The sequence below is a fragment of the Cydia pomonella genome, chromosome 1, assembly GCF_033807575.1.
Source record: "Cydia pomonella isolate Wapato2018A chromosome 1, ilCydPomo1, whole genome shotgun sequence".
Lineage (NCBI taxonomy): Eukaryota > Metazoa > Arthropoda > Insecta > Lepidoptera > Tortricidae > Cydia > Cydia pomonella.
In genome coordinates this window covers 30,288,054-30,310,755 of record NC_084703.1, presented here as the reverse complement: position 1 = coordinate 30,310,755, position 22,702 = coordinate 30,288,054, and the positions used below count along the sequence as shown (strand labels likewise).

The window sequence follows — 22,702 nt, the reverse complement described above, 5'->3', positions numbered from 1 at the left end:
GCATAAGCAGATGAGATTAGCTATTTAGTTATAAATAATATCATATTACTATTTCTTGATCTGTGGTAATAGCTGGGTAATAACTAAAATTAGTCCGTCTATAATTTCAAAGTGATAAGTTTCAAATAATACCTACAGGATACTCTACTAGTAATTGTTCAGACTTAGTTTTAAAGTACTTACATATAGCCTTGATATTTATGGTAGCTTTACAATGAAGAAAATTCTCCTTTACCTACCTCACTCAAAGGCTATTTACCGAGGAAAGTATTGATAGCTGAATTCAAAATTAACTTTTAAAGTGTCGTAACATAAAATTAGGTTATATTTTAGGGTCGATAACGCGCATGTAATACCTCTCCAGTTGCAGGCATTCATAGGCTACGGTGATTGCTTACCATCAGGCGGGCCGTATGCTTGTTTGCCACCGTCGTAATAACATCCAGATAATGGTTGGTAAATTCTAAATTATACAAAATGGTTTGTTTATATCGTTACAGACAGAAAATGCCCATCTAAAACTTATTTAGGGCTAACTAAAGCTTGAAAACATATTGACACTTAATGGCGTCCTGGCTTATAAATTACATAAACAGTTGTTGTACCTTGTGAATATTAAGATATATATAACTTTATCAATACAGTGAAAATAAAGAAAGTTTTATACTTTTTTAATATTAACGAAATGAAATACCAAGAGCAATTTCACTCCTTAATGCATGACGCTTATCATTATAATATTTTATTATGCTATACATACATTTTACATTTATACTATGTAGATACATAAATAATTATTTAAATTGGATATAAATTAATAACTTCTAGGTGGTACGTTGTTCTCTTTAGTCAAAATCAATAATATCGGTATGTTCGTAACATACTGATTTGATATCGATATTTTATTTTATTTTCGCATTCAGGATTTGAATTTAAATACAAAGCTCTGAACATCTGCTAGTAAATTATATTTGTTGTCTTGGATTTGGATAGGAAGTATAATTAATAATCAAACGAACTTACCTGTGAAGTTTGATTACAATTATACGAGTATCCAAATCCAAGACAACAAAGACCCGCCCCCCATCCCCAAAAATGAAAATAAAATAGTCTCTGTTAATAACACAAAAATAACTCTGAAATAATGACGGGTACTGGAGCAGCGATGTTGGAGCAGGATCGCAGCGTAGCGAGTGAGAGGGACAGCGCGAACTTGTTTTTTAAGTATTATATCTCTAAAATGTGTGACTTGGACGGCACGATAACGTGTACTGCTGCTAGTAAATTATATTTGTTGTCTTGGATTTGGATACTCGTATAATTGTAATCAAACTTCACAGGTAAGTTCGTTTGATTATTAATTATTAATGATTTTAATTCTGATGGACGTTTAGGTAAACGCGCGTAAAGCACTGATTTTAAAGCTCTTATTTATTAAATTTCGTATAGTTTGGGCTGCTAAAAATAGTAATTTTGTATTACTCATATAAGTTATTATTAGTTAGTTCACAGAAAATCAGCGATTGATAATAAACATAGATGACGAACTAGCTCTGCTAAATGACCCCAGACACATTGTACCGAAGCGGGTGGGGCGTCAACTTTGTGCCGCGGAGATATTTAGTTCGCAAATGGCGGCCCGTTGTCACAGTCATAGTATGAAGTATTCAAATTCTATCTTTAACAAAAGAAATATGCCTTATTGTGCGGATGGTAAGCAGTCTCCGTAGCCTATGTACACCTGCAACTCCAGAGGAGTTACATGCGCGTTGCCGACCCTAACCCCACCCCCCTCGTTGACCTCTGGCAACCTTACTCACCGGCAGGAACACAACACTATGAGTAGGGTCAAGTGTTATTTGGCTGCGGTTTTCTGTACGGTGGAGGTACTTCCCCAGTTGGGCTCTGCTCTAGATCTGGAATGACATCTGCTGTGCTGTGCCCTACCACACAAGGCGAGATGACATTCACATTGCCCATACCTCTCTTTACTTACTCGGTCTGGTTTACTTCTCTGGTTGTCTGGATTACTTTTCACGTATAGTTTAGCTAGGATCATATAATTTTGATTTCTCTTGATCACAACAGGCTTTATATGGAGATGGTGTTATGCATTTTAAACAACCATTTATATTAAGAAACTTTCATTTTTAATTTGTTCAGGTTGTTGCTTTAATAATTTAAATTTGTAATAGTAAATACGAATCACTGTTGTAGGTGGAGGTTGCTGCATCTTTATTTTAGTGCGGAATCTGTAATTTTTGTTTCTTTATTAATAAACCACTTTTACCTATATTTCGAGCATTAGTTATTTTATGCACTTTTTAATAAACTCGTACAAAACGAGTTTCTTATATGGTGTCATACAAATGTAGTATATGATTTTACTCTCCATTTAAAGGACTTTCACATGATAATCGTATAGGCAGCCTTAGTCGTTCTTTTAAAAAAAATATTTAAAAAAGACACAAATATGATAGATTATTTTCCGCTACTGTATGTTAATGATTATTCAATTTATTTATAAAAGAAGCATAAAACACATTGCCGTTTACTACCGCCATTTTTTGTTGTACGTATTTATCTTGGCTTAATGAATAACTATAATAATTAATGGTATAAAACATTTGTTTCAGCAACTGTTCCGATCGCAACAAGCAGCGGCAGCCGGTGGACAAGCAGCAGCAGCTCAACTGCAGCTTTTACAACAACAGCAACAACAGCAATTCCAACTACAACAACAGTTAGCAGCGCAACAGGCGTTTACGCAGGCGCCTTATGTCATAAATGCTGGGCAGGAAGGTGCGCCCTATGTGAGCGCGTTAATCGCGGGAGTACCCCCTTATTACGGAGTGGCAGCCCCGTGGGGTGTTTATCCAGGCCTAGTCGCCCAACCCGCCCAACAACAGGGTCAACAACCACGCCGGCCTCTGACGCCTCAACAAGGGGAACAGCAAGTAAACGGACAAGGGCAATATGTTATCCCGTACTATGACCCCGGATCTCTGGTCATGGGTGGACGCAATGGCACGCCGTTAAGACTCGTATCACCAGGCGGTGTGCTAGCGCCGCGACAGTACCAACCGGCACCTACCCACCCAGCCGCTTCTGCCGCCCCGCCCGCGGGCGCACAACCTCAGCCACCACAGCAACAACCTGGTATGTACACAAGTTAATTGTTGCGTGCACGTTATATGTATTGCTGCCAAATCAAATCCTTATTACTCCTTGCTTACCTATTCAAATACGGTATATAATATTTTATCACCATCATCATCTTGCTTAGGCGTTGTCCCGGTTTTTTGCTGAGGCTCATGGGCGTCTGTTCTACAACTTTTCCCTAGTTTTTACGAAAGCGACTGCTATCTGACCTAGGGCTTGTGCACAAATCACGCGAGGTTCTATAGGGGGGGAGGGGGGGTCACGAAAATATCACGAGAGATCACGTATCACGGGTATAAGAAAACCTCACGTGTATTTTTCTATGGTCAACAAAACTAAGAAAAAATATACTTTTTCTCGGTTTTGTTAAACATAAATCTTCACTTGGCACTTCAAAATAGCGAGTCTTAACAAGATTTACACTATACAATACTATTTATCTTAAAATTAGGTCGAACGAAAAAATAAATAAAAAATACACGTGAGGTTATGTGGGGGTGGGTGGGGGGTTGGGGGTTCCCAACCCTGAGGGGAATCTAGGGCTTATTCGGATAAGTAAGCAAATATTCTTTCTGGTTCCTTCACCGTAAAGCGACTGGCAAATATCAAGTGATGTTTTGTACTTAAGTACGTATTTAATATTATGGATAATAAATAATAAATCCGACACTCAACTAGCTTATTAGCGCACAGAGATGCGACTTATTTGAAATACATGTATTTAAAATGCAAAATACCTATTTTGTGTTCTATATTTAAATACCTTTTGAAGAAAACTATTTTGTTTTTTATTTGAAATAATTTTTTGTTCCTATTTTCTATTTTTAATCTACAAAATACTTTTTATTAGGTAAAGTAGGTAGGGGTTAGTATCCCTTCTGACGGCTATAAAGCTATAATCCTAACAACTCTCTCATACTTATAACATGGAACTGGTGAACTGGCCGCATATTACCACAAGCATAGTGAGTGATTAAAAATGTGGAATCTTGAGCGTTGCGAGGGTTTCAAGGTACGAGAGGTGAACAAACTTTTCTGCCCTGGTGAAACAAACACAAACGAGCCGTCTTCACCAACCAACGAGAGGTATCATCATCACAAATGTAAAACATTACAAATCTAAAATAATGCTTTTAAAAATTGACCTTAAAAACCATCACTTAAAAGTCCATTCAACCGGTTAACATGATGAAACAACACGAAATTTGCACTCTAGAGGACTGAGTAACACACTGTTTTTAAAGAATAAAGAAAGCCTTTCCAACTTATCCGATCCAATTCCGAGTAATAAACTATTAAAAGCTCCCGTACCTTTTGTCGCAAAGTATTTATATATATATTTATATTTATATATATATATATATATATATATATATATATAATACCTATGTTGTATTGAGTATTTTAAATACAAATTCGAAAACTATTTTGTATTTTTTGAAATAGTTTATCAAGGAAGTATTTGTATTTTATTAATTATTTTGCACATCTCTCTTAGCGCGTTATCTAATGGTAACGTTGACACGTAGTTATTGACATATGTTCATAAAAATCGTAAAGAAGTCCAGTTAACCAGTAACTATATGTTGCCGAATCAAATCCATGCAAGGACTATTCACGTGTACTAGAGCAAGATCCCAGAGCCGCCAGACCTTACTTATTTTCTCATGAATAAAATGTATGGGATAAGGGATAATTTAGTGTTAGTATGTACTTTTTCTTTTTCTTTTCCACCGAGTTCAGTAGGAGTGTAGGCGCTGTAGTGCCAATGTTTACATCGTCTCTTGCGTTCTTGCAACTTGAATAATCACTCAAAGCAATTGGAAGTAAAACTGACGACGGTGAAAAACAATGACATTTTGTGAACGTATTCAGTGATTTATTATTACAATAACCTAAAAACCGTTAGTGAAATCGGGTCAGAGACAATTGGATGACAGGCGACTTTCGACTAACTATACCGCCATCTACAACTTAAGGAAGGAACTAAGACACCAAAGAAGTAACGATCACCAGAAACTCCCTAACTAGTTCCGCTACTGATCACAAGAGGGCATAACTAATTCGGCTATTGACAACAGAAGAGCAGTTGCTGCTTCCGTTAACCACCACAAGAGTTCGTTAGGAGTCCATATAAATATTTTAACTACAATTGCTATAACTTACCACAAGAAAATTAATAAATAAAAACCGGCCAAGAGCATGTCGGGTCACGCTCAGTGTAGGGTTCCGTAGTTACTCTTCCGTCACAATAAGCTAAACTGGAGCTTAAAGTATAGTAAATTGTTAACCAAGGGACGACGAATGTACCAAGGGATGAAACGGTACCTTTCACCCGAGTTAAACAAATAGGCAAATTTGCATAATCAGTACCTAATTAAAGTAAGTCTTTTTACTATGAAGGGAAAACTTTTAGCGATAACTCAAAAACAGCTAAACTGATCATGTCCGCTATAGTTTTCATTTAATGTCTTTCTTAAGCTCTACTTCCACGATTTTTTTCATATTTTTTGGACCTATGGTTCAAAAGTTAGAGGGGGGTGGACACATTTTTTTTTTCTTTCGGAGCGATTATCTCCTAATATATTCACTTAATCAAAAAATGTTTCTTGAAAACCCCTTTTAGTTTTGAAAGACCTTTCCAACGATACCCCTCACTCTAGGGTTGAAGCGAAAAAAAAAATTCACCCCCACTTTACGTGTAGGGGAGGTACCCTAAAAAAAATTATATTTTTAGATTTTATTGTACGACTTTGTCGGCTTTATTGATCTATATATCCATGCCAAATTTCAGCTTTCTAGCACTAACGACCACGGAGCAAAGCCTCGGACAGACAGACAGACAGACAGACAGACGGACATGGCGAAACTATAAGGGTTCCTAGTTGACTACGGAACCCTAAAAATGGATGAACTTAAGGAATTAATTAAGGGCCTACAACAAAAGTTCGATGCCCAAACCACCGAAATTCGCGAAATGAAAGACAGTATAAATAAAAACATCGATTAAAAGTTTACATCCTTAGAATGTAAATTCAGCCACCTAGAACAAACTGTAAAACACCAAGAGAGACGCATCGAATACTTCAACAGACACATCAGGAGGAAAAACATCATATTTTTTGGAATAGAAGAAAGTGAACGAAGCTACTATGATTTACACAAAAATATATTAAAAATAATAAAAAAACGATGAAAATATCCTGTACAAAAGAAAATCTTGAGGAAGTGCGACGTATGGGAAAGAAAAATGGACAACCACGACCAGTGCTTGTGACCCTTAACACTTAATGAAGATAGAAATTTAAAAAAACATAAAATCGCTATCAAATATGCCATACTATATAAAAGAAGATTTTCCTCCGCAGGTTTTACAAGAGCGGAAACAGCTACACGAAAAACTATTAGAAGAACAAGATAAAGAGAAAATAGCTTTCTTGAGGTATAATAAATTAGTCGTTTTACCAGGAAAAATCGACAGAGGTCAAAATAGCCAACAAAATACCAATTTCCACAAAAAGAAAAACCTCTCGGAGTCCCCTGAATCCCGTGGTAATACCTCAAATACTAGGCTCAAAGAAACAAACAAACCCGCCAAAAAACCACATATTCGCATTGATGACATGATGAGAAGCCTGACCACTACTGTCAACAGTCACAATACAAACCAATTAAGTAACTATTGTGGCGCAGTGATCCAAAGAGGGTCTTGGCCTCCAAAACGAGAGAACGCCACCTGTCCCGATCCTGTGCCACTTCCTGCCAGACCAACCAATACAAACCAATTACAGAATGCAAATAAATAGCATTTAGCGCCCCCTCCTGCTCTACCACAAATTCGTGACGATAAAAATAACAAAAATAAAATTCTTCTACCCCGGCTGGTCACCGTGGAAGATCAGGACCAAAACCCTAAGTGAATACACTTACAGACAATTGAAACAGGCTTCTTTTATGTGGCCATATATAATACAAGAACTTTATCAACTTACACTCGCCTTCTGGAACTAAGCGAAGCACTAAAAAATACTAAATACGATGTCATAGGGCTATCCGAAATTACACGGCTGGGAAACGACATAGAAGAACACAATGACTTCATATTGTACTACATTGGGCAAACTCCAGGATTGTATGGAGTAGGATTTATTGTACACAAACGCTTCAAGAATAATATAGTATGTTTTAAAGGGCTGTCAGAACGCGTGGCCATGCTCCAGCTAACGGTAAACAAAGTCGAAATAACCATAATACAGTGCTATGCCCCAACCGAAACAGCAAGTGACAATGAGATCGAGCTTTTCTATACTACTGTAAACAATGCATTAAAAAGGTCGACATAAAAAATTATAGTAATGGGCGATTTTAATGCCCAAATTGGAAAAACAAAGCAATAATAAAAAGGTTTGGCTATGGCACCAGGAATTGTAGAGGGACTCGGCTTATAGACGTTGCAAGTGAAAACAACTTAGCAGTATTGAACACTTTTTTCAAGAAAAAAAGACAGCAAAAAATGGACTTGGAGGTCACCAAATGGAAAAGTGAAAAACGAAATTGACTTCATACTTACTAATTTTCCAAAAAATTCCTTCGACGTACAAGTGATCGATGTCAAATATCCTAGCGATCATAGACTTGTTAGAGCGAAAATAAAAATGCAGTTTTCAAAGAGCCGAAAAGCTTACGAGTGCAAAACAACTTGTGCGCTGAAAAATGAAATAGAAATACAATCATACACAGAATCACTAAAAACGAATATAAATCATCTTACAACGGAACAGGAAAGCTACACAGTTCAAAATCTTCACGATAAAATCTTTACTGCTATAAATATTAATAATAATAATAAATAATAATAATTTAGCCTATATACGTCCCACTGCTGGGCACAGGCCTCCTCTCATGCGCGAGAGGGCTCGGGCTATAGTCCCCACGCTAGCCCAATGCGGATTGGGAACTTCACATACACCTTTGAACTTCTGCATACATCTGCTATAAATATTAGCCTTAGAAAAGCCCACGATCCCACAGAGCTTAAAAACGATTTGTCTCCTATATCAACTAGAACTAGAAAACTAATAACCCGGCGACATAATACGTCCCACTGCTGGGCACAGGCCTCCTCTCATGCGCGAGAGGGCTCGGGCTATAGTCCCCACGCTAGCCCAATGCGGATTGGGAACTTCACATACACCTTTGAACTTCTGCATACATCTGCTATAAATATTAGCCTTAGAAAAGCCCACGATCCCACAGAGCTTAAAAACGATTTGTCTCCTATATCAACTAGAACTAGAAAACTAATAACCCGGCGACATATTAACAGATAGGGTGTCTCGTGCTACTTGATAACGATATGAGGCATGGCATACTACGACCGAATTGCACGTCTCTCCAACGTAGAGCGGGACGTCGCTTAATACGCGTATAGCTTTGACTCGCACAAACTTCGGAGCAACGTCTGAATTGGAAAGGAATGACCTTCAACGCGCCGCTCCCCACCGCGCGCAGCGGCGCGTTGAAGGTCATTCCATTGTATTTTTGGGTAGGTGTCAAAACAGTAGGTATTTGCGTTTTCTTTGAGAGATAAGTATCTGTTCGTAAGAGCTATTATATAATCTGCGCACAGAGTGCGTAATTTAGGGTGACCAAGCGTGCGTTGAATATTCGGATATCAAAAAAGTCTACAAATTGAAAAATATAAAAAAATGTATTAAATTTATATCGCTAATATTTTTTTAGGGACTTTTCGCAGCATATTACCGAATGGCTAACTGCTCAAAAAGAATTGCGTTATGAATGTGATATATATTTATTATGTATATTTCGTAAAATAGACTCGCAATTTTAAAGTGTGAAGTGTACATTTATGTTTAAAGAAACCGAGTAAAAGTATCTACTCGTGTTAGATAATTTTTCCCGAAAGGTCCGGTGAGGCCGGATTCTTATCACCAGTGATCGGAACTATGGGAGTAAAACTTTAACAAAACTTGTTAAGCGGACATAAAATAGTGCATACAGTCCTAAAAATATTCATGTCCATAGGGATAGGAATAGTATAGTACTTACAGCCATAAAAATATTTACATTCATAGATATTCGAATATTTTTAAGGCTATAAGCACTCTTTTTACGTCCGCTTGATAAGTTTTGTTAAAGTTTTACTCCCATAGTTCCGATCACTGCTTATCATTGCCACGTTGGCTATCAAAAGCAGAAAATAATAATAATAATTCAATTTAATTTTACACAAATCTATTTATTGACAATAACAATATACATAATGGATATATACAGATGAATACTATAACTAGCTTATATCTAAAAGAGGCCCTTGAGGCATTGTACCAAGGATGCTGGCGGCATTTCCTCGTTGTATCGCAATACTGATACGTTGTGCGAGGAAGCCGCCAGCTCTTCGGTCACCAGTTACGTCAACCAGACGTTTCGCGATTTCTCCAAAAAACTTGTGCGCGCTGGGACCCCATGGACCTAGAGTTTCAACGCCAAAAGGTACAAAATGGTACTCTCTACCGAGGCTCTTATATTTATTACGTTTCAAAATTTCGGCGCTTTCCGCCGCTGCGCCCGCTTTTACATTAGTCCGTTGGAGGTGGGACGGTGCCAGTGTGTCTACGCAGGTAGCATCCCACACTAACATCCGTCCCAAGCTCCAAGGAACCAAGGACACCCCATCAGGCCTCTTGCCATCATCCCTGATAATGCCAGTTGGCTCAAGAAGAGCAGGCACATTGATGGTGGCAAGAGATCGACGGATTATGTCATTAAGCGACGCATGTCTTGAAAAACGACCTGCACTTTTTTGACAAGATAATCCGTGGTGTCCCAGTCGGTCCACGTCCGTGCCACAAGAGCATATATGTGGCGTACATACCGAAACCCCGAGTCGCAAACCAGTCGCCAGTCTTAGGGAGGTCGGATCCAAGAAAGTACCAGTATTAGGTGAAGGATGGGCATGTAGCCAGTAGCCGGCTTCCCGGGCTCCGACCGCCAAAAGTCTCGCGTGATCTGGACCCGTACAGTTGTTTAGAAGAGTATTGTAAGTTAAATCACAGTAAATATTATCCCAGCTCCTTTGTGATTTTGGGTTGTCTGGAAATTGTTTGCCCGGGCAAGCAATTTTAAAAGCATTTTTAGCATCCTCAAAGCCCGTAATCTCATAGTTTGTGGGCAAAGCCCTTAAGATATTTCCTATGAGACCAGACGTGCTATTAATGGATGCCAAAAAGGCTGGGGAAGCCACACTGGAAATTTTGCGAATTCCTAAACCTCCGAACCGAATAGGGAGGGACGCTTGAGACCAGGAAGGCTCACTCAGCTGAATGTTTAGAATCGTCTCTATACTAATTTTGATCAAATCGTCTATAGGCGACAATAAATTTTGATGTTTCCAAAAAGGACAGCAGCGGAGCACATATGTAAATTTAGGGACAAAAAGACAGAATTTCAGAATCACAAGAGCATAATGAGGGCTAATTTCGAGTAAACTATTCGTGTGACTTTTGAAATTAGATATAGAGTTAGAAACATAATCAGGAAAAGATTCTTCAAATATAGGAGAACCCAGGAGGCAAAGAGAATCCTTGTCTACCAATTTTATATTAGGAGCCAGATCGTCAAATTTGGGTTTTAAGTCGGTCAAAGTACAAGAAGATTTGTGAATAAAGAGTTCGCATTTGCTGAAATTCAAATCTAAACCAATATTTTCGAAACTGCTCCTAACAAAAGACAAATCAGAGAGCACAGTATTCACGTCGCCTCCTAGGGTTCCGTCGTCTAAGTACCAGACGTTGAATTTTGATTTTAAATTTTTAATAATTGGATTTATAGCCAAACTAAAAATTGCTGGCCCGAGAGGGTCACCCTGCTGACAACCAACCTCAGAAGATAATTCATGTGATTTGTACATTAATTTAGACGAGTCTGAATAACAAAAGAAAAGGTAATTGTACAGTTCCGGAATTTTGTCCTTAACTTCTGTCAGCAAAGTGTCCCTATTAACCGAATTAAAAGCATTTTAATGTAATGTTTTAATTTTCACTATGTTAATTGTATTGATTATTAATTACGTGTTATTTATTGTTTTTATTTTACTCTTTTTTTATGATAATTATTTAATGAATTGTGATTTAACTGACATACTTATTAATATCTGGGAAAACATATAAAAACTCAGAAATGCGCGTTTTCCTTGAGATAAGACCTAGCTAGATCGATTTTTCGCCCCCGAAAACCTCCTTATAGAAAATTTCATCAAAATCGTTAGAGCCGTTTCCGAGATCCCCGAAATATATATATATATATATATATATAAATATACAACAATTGCTCGTTTAAAGGTTTAAGATATTACACCAATGACATGATTTTTTTTAATTTTATGAATAAATGAATATGAAATATGAATAATTCAATAGTAACACCAGCTCCCGCTATATTCCCTCAAGATATTATCAAAATAATTCTCTTACATTGTAAAAGTATGTTTTGGTATGAAATGGGTTATTTACATTGGTGATATACATATAAATTAGTGCTGAATGGATAGTGCCATTTAAGGCGCTCTTATAGACGGATTTTAGGTTTTTGAGGGGGTGAAGCAGACGTAGTGGTAGAACAGGCAGGCGGGCGCGCCGCGCTCGCAGCACGCCTACGTCCTTATTCTGACGCCATCCGTATTCTGGTTTGTTAGTTCTGGGATCTTTTCCGGAAATTTATATTGATTATTATTTTACTCAATGAAATTTAAAATTAGATAATTATATACAATACTAGAGTATACCGCGGCAAACTGAGAACCTAGTAAAATGATACCAAATAATTTTGTGACGAAAAAATATTACTTATTAATTCAGACAAAAGTTACAACTGTCTGCTTTAAATCATATATAGATACCTATTCAAAACTTAGTTGACCTTAAAAATGCAATAGAAGTCAATTTCGGGCTAGTAGTGAAAAAAGGAAGAATACTAGCAAAGCTAAGTAATTTGTGGAAGTGAACGTGGATAGGTAACATTTGTTTTGCAGGTATTGAGATAACTCAAAACATAAGCATAAGGTATGCATAAGAATATGTAGCTCCAAAAAGTAGACAAAATTTGCTATATTCACAAAAAAGGTCCATGACTCTAACTGTAACGACTATTTCTTTATTATTTTTCATCACACTTGCTCGAAAGAGATCTTATTTCATGCAGGTGTGCTGAAGGACAAAGGCCCATTTTGTTCCCTAGAGAGTTATAGCTTTTCTTTAATTATGTCACTTATTCATACAAACCAAGTAGCATAAATGAGTTATACTTTTAAAATTTAATATTTTTGTATATGTTTAAAATGATTCAATTTGATTAATTTAACAGCGGTTTAATTTTTTTTTACATAATTTTCAATCGTGGCTAAATACCGAACAGGTCTGTGTCTTCGATGCCTCACCTGCCGAGAAATTACAAAATGGCGGACGAATGTTTGATATGTCACCGTATTTAAGAATTATTTTGCTTAAAATTTAGTTTTTTCTTCACAAGTGTGATGAAAAACATTGTGTGTAACTCCGGGGGTAAGAATATTGCAAACTCGGGTCTTTAATTCCCTCGTATCCAAAATTTCACTTACCCCCCTCGTTGCACAATAGTACATTACGATACAAGTGCGAAAAATAGGAAAATTTAAACGAGTGGCGATAAATTAAAACACGACCGAAGAGAGTGTTTTAAATCGACACGAGTTGCGAATTACCTATTCGCACATGTATCGTACAACGATTTACAGTACAGTACCTACAGTAGTACAGTAGCTTTGCTCGGTTATAACTATTTATTGTAATATGGTGGTCTATAGGTGATAATCTTAACTACATTTTTTTACTAAATCAAACTTGTCTAAAACAATAAAAATTAAAAAATAATATATAAACTTGAACATATAAAAAAAAACAAATGTTAGTCACCGGGCGAGATTCGAACCCGTAACACTCGTTTAGCAGTCCGCGTCTTAACCCGCTGGACCAGACGTACAGTGGCCGGCAACACGAAATTAGCGACCATATTCTGCGTCGAAAGATAAACTCATGAAAACTCGAAAACACGCGTTTTCCCAAACATAAGGCCGGCGCCCCACTGCTGCGCACGCTACATCCACGGCCCACGTTTTAATACAAACCGTGGGCAAGCCCACGAAATTTTGTATAGGAACGTGGGTCGTGTACATAGCGTGCGCTGCAGTGGGGCGCCGGCCTAAGACTAATCTAGATAGATTGTATACCCCCAAAAACCCCCATATACCAAATTTCAGCGAAATCGTTAGAGCCGTTTCCGAGATCACAGAAATATATATACATATACATATATATACAGGGTGATTCAGGAGACGTGAGCAGGATCAAGCTTGAGCATTCAGTAAGTTATAAGCAACTGTTTAGTACCAGTATTTGTGAGATTAACGTTCTTTTATTTTTTACTGTTCAAAAAAATGTTTTAATTTATTTACGCCATGTATGGTCACCCTCTTTGTTTTATCCATAACAAGAGACAAATTGAATGTCATCGGAGTCTGGTTACTTTTGAAAAATCGTATCTCACTCAAGTGTGACATTTTGTTTTCTTCATAATCAAACTGCTGTCATAACGGTTAAAGAGGTTTTATCTTTCTTAATTAAGTGTTGTAGGGTGTCCATGATTGTAGATTATCAAATTTGTCCTTCCCAAAAAGTTAAATAACAGAAATAAAGCGAGATTATTTTACTTAAATATGATGATGAACGGTTCATTAACATTTACTGATTGTGTAGGCTTAGTCCTGCTCACGTCTCATGAATCACCCTGTATATACAAGAATTGCTCGTTTAAAGGTATAAGATATGGCCCTTTAAATGTTCGATACAGTAACGTAATATGCTAATGTTTGCACTAGTGCGGTTAAGTAGCACCATATGTACTGTAATGTACTATATTGAATTGACGACGATTATAAACTTTAAATGCAAAAGTCGAGAAAATTGCTATTATTATATATTTTAAGGTCTCGGGGTGGATTTTAGAACAAAAACGGAAGAATAACAAATCACAATTATTTTATACAAAGTTCTTAACAAAATGAAAGGAACAAATCGCACATTTTATATTACATAACGAAATATAAAATAACAGCATGGAACGATATCAAAGTAGCTCACGCTATCACTGCGGCGGCCGAAGGCAATATGTTCCGAGCAACGGTTTGCACCGGTTTTTATACCCTATGCGAGGTAGGGTAGATTTGGTGTTGCCAACACAGCTTCTCTCGACTAGAGGTCGTCCACGACCTCTTGGGTAACATCCACGGAGCCTGTGGTGCCAGCAGTAGATGGCTGAAGGACGGGCACTCGTCTCACGCCGGGTTTAGGTGGGCTGGTGGTGCTGTCCGACGCGTTCATCGTCAAAGTTTGAGGGGCTGGTACCGAGCAGCTCGTACAGGTTTTAGGCGCGAGGTCCGTCAGAGCTTCACCTGGACAGTCATTAGTGTCATCAGCTGGAATTGGACAGAGCAATTATAACAGAGGCTTGCATTTTATTTCCACCACATCTATCATGTACGTTATTTCAATGTTTTCTCAGTACATCTTTTGCTATTTAACATTTTTTTTTCTTTTTTAAAAACAAGAACACGAATATCAAAAGAAACATATCGGAGCGCAGATAACGTCACATGCTTACTCTTATGAGATTTAAATAAAGAAAGAATAGTGCCCTGTAACTGTAACTCCAGTCGGCTCGTTCAGAGCAGCATCCGCCGGGTATGGAGCTCGATGATGCGCCGGCTCTATGACGTAATAACCGACGAACGGTTAAACTCGACCTACGAGTTTGACAGCGATGAACACATAGCTACGACCGTAGGTAGGTATACGGTCATCAGGTGACGAACACCTACACAGGATCTTTAGGCAAGACGATGACGTACATCAAGTCTGTGCCCACCTGTGGCATCCTCGAATGCAGTAACAAAGTATGCTTGTTCGAGTACTCCGACGAACGGATAGGCTCGACGTACGAGTTAGACCAGCGACGAACGCATGATCAGCAAGCAATGAAAGGCAAAATGCGTAGCAGTAGGCGACGAACGCCATGTCAGTTCAGTAGGCGACGAACGCCATGTCAGTTCAGTAGGCGACGAACGCCATGTCAGTAGGTGATGAACGTCGTATCAGTAGGCGACGAACGCCACTGAAAAGTGCAGCTCATGTCTCGGGGCACTATTCGCCACGCGCAGGTACCATACACTGATGCTGCTTGAGTTTCTTTTCCGCAGCTGCCGCTGAGTAGTCTCAGGTCGTAGCGTCCACTCGTCAAGAAATATGTTTTCCTGTAGACTAAAAATGTTTTATTACAAAAACAAGATCGTCAAATGGAACTCTCGTGATCCTTGCTACGGATTTAACGAGGGCTTCTAATTCTATCTAGGTATTCGACCTCAGTGACCAGAAAGTGCATTCCCGACGATTAATGGAAAAACCCGCCTGAGTAAGAGTCTTTAAGACGTTTCCTAGGGTCAGTATTTATGTGATCTCGCAGGTTGAGCAAATCTAATCGCTTCTAGCAAGCTTGTGCAATTTGAGACGCGCCGTGCATACCACACTCAAACCTTATGTAGTGTCGCGATCCGTACTAATACTAGGTCTACGTACGTACGATCGACCTGTATGAATGAAACGCGTTCCCAATAACGCCGCTGAGGTGATTTGTTTACGGATTATTAGCGCCAGAACTACGACGTGAACGTCTTAGAGGTCTATTAAGATCATCTGCAGACCTTCTACGCGAATACCGATAAGACCGCGGAGTCACACTACGATGCGCACTCCGAGACCAGTAACGCGATCGAACACGCGAGTAATCACGACGGAGACGCGATCTAGAAAGCCTATTAGTACGCAATAGAGACATTCCTGCGAGTCAGATTGCTATCGGTACCGAGAACTAACGCGTGAGCCATTTCGGGAACTACTACACATACGAACGCCCGATCTACTTCGCGACGTCCAGTAACTTCCTCAATGTCGCTGGATCACTTGATATGTTAAACCACAAAACAATACCTTTCGGTCCAATACGTCTAATTAAGAATCAATTTTAATGAACCCACTTTTGGTAACCGCACATTTACAACATCAAAGTCTAAGAACGACAAAACTACGATTGATAATGATTTGCCGAAATAAAACACTAACTTACTATAATAAGCAACAAGGTAACGCAAAATCGAACACTAAAAGCAATGCAACAGAATTATTTTATAGATTACCCGCATGTAACCGGAATTCCATTGTAAACAACGCATAAAAAAGACGCGATAATAACCATTGCACCATATAAGTAGTCAAATGTAAAATTTGTTCCTTTTTAATGTGGGCTGCAACGTTCTTTATCCAACTTCTGATTTAAGATCTCAGGGTGGATTTTAGAACAAAAAAAGGAAGAATAACAAATCACAATTATTTTATTTGAAGTTCTAAACAAAATTAAAGCACAAATCGCACATTTTATATTACATAACGAAATATAAAATAACAGCATGGAACGATATCAAAGTAGCTCACGCGATCACAGCGGCGGCCGAAGGCAAAATGTTCCGAGCAACGGTTTGCACCAGTTTTTATACCCTATGCGAGGTAGGGTAGACTTGGTGTTGCCAACAATATTATTTAAAGTTTATAAATTTTATAATAGCAAAAACACACTTCTTTTCCGAAGTTATATAGTAATAAGTATAATTGACTGACTTTAATTAATGTCTAATACAGAAGCAGTCTGATGTCTGTCTACTCTGTCTCTAATCAAATATTACAAGTACATTAGACCCACTGAGGTTTCAAATTAATTTGAAAATCTGCATCCGTATGTAAGTAGGGTGACAATGAAATATTATGTTACCATCGACCTGATCTGATCTGATGATTGAGAGAGGCCATAGGAACTCTGTGTAAAAACATCGCAATCTAATTGCGTTTGAGGTTGTTAGAATTGTTTCGATGACTATTATTTTCCTGTGGAAAGAAGTACAATTAAGATCTTTCCCGTAAAGTTTTTTTACATGAATACATTAATATACAAAACTTTCCGATGCACAACATTATTTTATCTATAACTAATGTTATTTATTTCACGCCTCCCAAGTGGCGGCCCACCACTCACGGGTCGATGCGACAGCCAGTAAGCTGTCGGCCACCAGAGAGTGGTTAGTGAGGTGTTGCCATATTTAGTGGCAAAATTGAAGGCTTTGAAGTATATTTACGAAGTTCTACCGCCCAAAAGTAGCTAGCAAGTTAGACAAGGAAATCATACATACACAAGCTTGATTGCTAAGGACCGTTCATCCGGGAGCGATCGCCTAGGTCGAGTTCTGTGATCTGTCTTGATTTTTAAAGAGGTTGTTTTGTAAATATAATTGTTTGGCAGGTCCTTTTTTATGACTTAACCTTTGAATTTTAAGCCCTACGTAGAAAATTAATTAGCAATTACCTCCAATCATAACTTTATTTTGTGGTTGTAGTCATTTTTAATAAGGAAACTGGAAAACTGTCACTGTTGCTATGTTTGATTGGTTAGGTGCATGTGGCGAAATACATAAACATTACAATAATTTAATTGTTATATTCTAATAGCGTATTTAATGCTTATTCTAACGATAAATGCTTCAATATATACTTTTATACATAGATAAGCTTAAATAGTTGAATTTGGAAAACCCAACTGCTGTGAACACCCAACGGGGCCGCGCCACTTGACTACTTTTCACATTTTCGCTGCCGCCACTTGAAGGGATATATTATAGGCCTTGACTAGTGATTCATTTCAAAATACACCATTTTAATACATACATATTACAGACACGCACCCCAAATACAAAAATAAAGACAATATCTTTTGCGAAACTTTCGATCGTTTTTGCACTAATATTTTGTATTGGCAGGAAAAATAGTAAAATCATATCACAAAGACATAACAAGGTACAAGGTTTCAAAGAAGAAGTTAAAATCATTGCTGAGACCTGAAATTGGCGGCAGACTGTCATCGAAATTTATACTAGAAAAAAAAGTCACCTGTTTTCAATTTTTCATACAAAATAGAAATAGCATGGTATAAAAGTACTTATTTAAACCCATATAATTTTAACAAACTTTTACAAAAATTAATAATAACTTAATATAATTACTTTTATAATAATTACTTTTTAATCATAATTACTTTTTAATTATAATTACTTTTTTTAATGTTTAGCATTAACAAAAATGGAATTTAGTGACTGATTGTGTGATTCTTGAATTTACAGAATAATTAACCAGTGAAATAAAAATATTGGCGAGAGGGACAAATATATCTGAACATGCGAAAATGTTGTATGGTACTTGAAGGCTAAATATCGCTCCTGCTCACCTTACAAAATCAAATAATTCATCATGATACATCAAAATATGAACGTTAATTAACCTAAATACCAACCAACTCCAGCATTAGTTCTTGTATAAAGACTTAACGGAACAGGCTATATAACACAAAACTGTAACGCATCCACCAAAACGCCTGTAACTCGGAAGCTTAAAGTCGTGAAATGGTACCTTTCATTAAGCACTCCCACATATTTAAATCTGTATGTGTTGAAATTGAAGCTGTTCCAATATAATGACTGATATAAATTAAACAAGCGGATTTATTTATTTGTTTACGTTTAAAAATAGGTATTCAGTTTGATTATTACTGCAATAGCCATTTAAAATATTTCTCATGCTCTGAAAGTGGGTCTTTGTTGTTAACAAAAGAGAGCACTGTACGTTCTTAGAAAGATTGTTTCTTTTTTTACGATAAGCATTTCAAATTTTGGTTTTAAATGGATTTGATGTACAATTCCCATTCTGATAATTAACTCCCCATTCCATAAATAATTATGTTTTACCTAAATTTATAATTAAAAGTACCCCTCACGAAATACTACTGAAGTTTATACTTAGCCATGTTTTTTTTTTAAAGCACATGTCTTTTACTTTCCTCGCATTAAAATGAAAAGTAGAGTTTTTTTAACTCTGGTGCAAGGCACCATTTCATCCTTTGGTTAATCGTGGCTGAATTCCGGACGGTGCGTGTGTAAAACTTGTCAAAAAACATAACATGACGGACGGATGTCTGAAACCGTATTTAAGAATCAAGTAGCTTTAACGGTAGTTTTTTCTTCGTAAGTGTGATGAAAACATTGTGTGTATAACATATTTGTGTATTTATACTCGTGGTGTGATTATTCATTTTATGTAACGTACGCTAAACTAGCACAGGTCCGACGCTGACAGTGGTCACGGGCGTACTGGCGGTATTGCCGCGCAGACAAATCATTGAATTCATAATTATGAATGAAAAATTTTACGCACCGGTAAAATGACAAGCATAGTGCAAAATCATAGAGTTACTTAAAATCTATCGAATGAAGTAAATTTCATATTGATATTCCTCATAGTACTTCTAAAATATCGAAAGAGACACAATTTTAAGCATATTTTCAAAGCAATAATCTATGGAGATATAGATGAGCCGTCGTGTTTCTGACAAGCAGAAGGCTAGTTCAAGGACTGAAGTTATACATACTAGTAAAATTACCTTTTTGTTCTTTATGTTGGGGTTGCCATGCATGATACCTTCACACAAACATAAAAAAGCCATATTAAGAACAATACCAAAACACTTGTAATATAGACTTACTGATTATTATATGATGATTATTAAATAAAATACATTAGCTACTCCACATATAAATAAAGTATAAAGTAAAAATACAAAGTTATACAAACACAAAAATCTTAACCTAAACTGAACTAAATCCTAAATCTAACAGACATACAAAAACTATCCGCACAACTCGCCCCGCGCCCCTCCAGATGCAAAGGAGCCCATCACGCTCGCTGCGTTGCCACGTTGAACGGCGATGGACAACCTCTGCATCAAAAACGACCCGGAGCGAGGGTCATGACCACACTCCCGCATGCGTCTGCCCACTTCACCAATAAATGTCTTGGCCTCATCACACCAACAGCCCGTGGTTTCCACGGCAAGAGGGACAAATATGTAGCTCGCCAGCGCTGCGTACTTCGCCCGCTTTCGAACCGACGCCAGCTCAGCTGCTGCTCCCGCCGAACGCATGGTTCGGTTAATATGAGAAACAGCAAAAGTATTAACGCACGTAGCGTCCCACAATCCACAATTCGTCATTATTAAATTGTATTTTGGTATTATTTGTGTTTTCTCGTATAACTATTGTGGCGCAGTGATCCAAAGAGGGTCTTGGCCTCCAAAACGAGAGAACGCCACCTGTCCTGATCCTGTGCCACTTCCTGCCAGTTATCGGCTTTGAGTTGGCACAGATCCGCCTGTACACTGTCGCTCCAGCGGTATCTGGGCCGACCCACTGGACGGCGACCAGTCGGTTGTCCCAAATAAGCTTTCTTAACACCTCGATCCTCACCCATCCTCAGTAAATGGCCGAACCAGCGAAGTCTGTGGCATTTCGTTTCGCCGATGATATTGGGTTCGGCCACTAACTCCTCGATTTCGGCATTCTTACGGATCCTCGAGGTGCCGTCATCTCTTTTGATAGGTCCCAGGATCTTCCGTAACACCTTTCTTTCCGCTACCAGGAGCTGACTCTCTTCTTTCAGGGTTAGTGTCCAAGCTTCGCAGCCATACATAAGGATTGGTCTTATTATAGTTTTATATACCCGTAACTTAGTATTTCTGCTGAGAAGCTTGGACGCCAACACCTTATGGAGGGCTGCGCTGCATCGCAGGGCGTTTTGGATGCGTATGTTGATCTCCTCCTCTCTGGTGTTTGTGTCGGTAATCGTGCATCCGAGGTACCGAAATTTGTCAACTCCACGATAAACGGTGCCTCCAACATGAAGACTGTTACGCTTGACGCGTATGTTTTTGTACCGTTTCATGTGGAGATATTCGGTTTTCGACTGGTTGATCCTGAGACCTATCATAGAAGCCTCTCGTTCCAGGACACTAGCTGCTTCCGCCACTTGTTCACGGCTTTCCCCTAATAAAGCTAGGTCGTCGGCGTATCCTACCACCTTGTGCTTGCCGTTCAACTCAACTCATATGTCCAATTCTAGTACTTTTCGGACAACATGTTCAAGAGCTAGGTTGAAGAGCACAGGTGATAGAGCATCCCCTTGCTTTAGACCGGTAGTCACCGTGAATTCCTCTGACAGCTCGCCGCCAACTTTAACTCGCATCCTGCTTTCCCTCGTTGCTGTGTTGATTATGGCTACTAGTTTTTTGGGGATGTTGAAATTTGCAAGAATGGAGTACAAGGAGCCCCTGTCTATACTGTCATAGGCCTTTGTGAAGCCCACAAACAGCGAATGGATGCTTTGTGCGTACTCCCACTTCTTCTGCATTAGCTGTTTGAGCAAGAAAATCTGGTCCATCGTGCTGCGATTTCTCCGGAAGCCACATTGGTAGTCTCCGAGGATTTTTTCAGCATATGGCTCGATCCTCTTTAGCAACACGTTGGACAAGACTTTGTACGCTGTTGTGAGTAAATCAATCCCTCGATAGTTTGTGCACTTCTTTTTTGAGCCTTTTTTGTGGACAGGACATATGACTCCTACGTTCCATTCCTGCGGTTGTTCTTCCAGTTCCCAGATCTTCAGCAAAAGCTCGTATACTTTAGATTGCACTGCACCACCACTGCTTTTCCATATTTCTGATGGCAGCCCGTCAATGCCAGGAGCTTTATTGTTCTTTAGACGCATAATCGCTTGACGGACTTCATCAAAACTGGGAGGGCTGACTTCTACATTTACAGTTTCGGGACTATTGAAGTCAGGAGCTGGTGTATCCAAAGGGGAGCAGTTCAGGAGATCTTGGTTTTCTCGTATCCTTGTATTTTTTTGTTTTGGAGTTAGCAGTGCCTTATCGCAATTTGCACCATCCCACTAACCCGGGGTTAACCGCAAATCGCTAAGCCAGTGTCAAACTGTACCATGGTAGCTCCAGGTTTAACCGGTTAACCACGGGTTAGTCGAACTTAGTAGTGTATAACTAATTTGGATAATAATATAAAATAAATAAAAGAAAAAGGTAGAAAATTTAAACTTCAGAAGTAACCAAGGTGAATGAGGGTGTCTCAATGAACCTTTTTCATACAACTCAAAAATAAACAAGCAAAAGTGCAAAAGATACCTCAATTTCCAATCTATTTCTCCATCCAATTGGTCCGTTCGTATAAATACAGTGCCCATTGTCTCGTTAGTCCTCAGCAGAATCATGTCTGCCGGCACTCTTTGCCCCTTGTGCAGCATGACTATGTCGCCAACTCTCAGTGCCGACGCCGGCACGCGTTCCGTCACAAATGGCCGGTAGTCATTTATTATGTTCTGGTCAAGAACCACACGCTCGTAGCATTGCCTATTCACTTCTTTGTCCCTTCTACAAGGAGTAAAAAAAAATTAAACATGTGAAACATGATACTAATTTTTTTATTAATTTACTT

At 38.4% G+C, this 22,702-nt stretch overlaps 1 protein-coding gene across 5 annotated transcripts in view; it reads left to right on the top strand.

Moving 5' to 3' along the window:
- LOC133528258 (maternal protein pumilio) overlaps positions 1–22,702 on the top strand; it is a 476,367-nt gene that overhangs the window by 410,324 nt on the left and 43,341 nt on the right. For all 5 annotated transcript variants that reach the window (XM_061865583.1, XM_061865566.1, XM_061865575.1 and 2 more), the window contains one exon: positions 2,637–3,159. In XM_061865583.1, the coding sequence (XP_061721567.1) occupies positions 2,637–3,159 (523 nt within the window). The remainder of the gene's footprint in view (positions 1–2,636; positions 3,160–22,702) is intronic.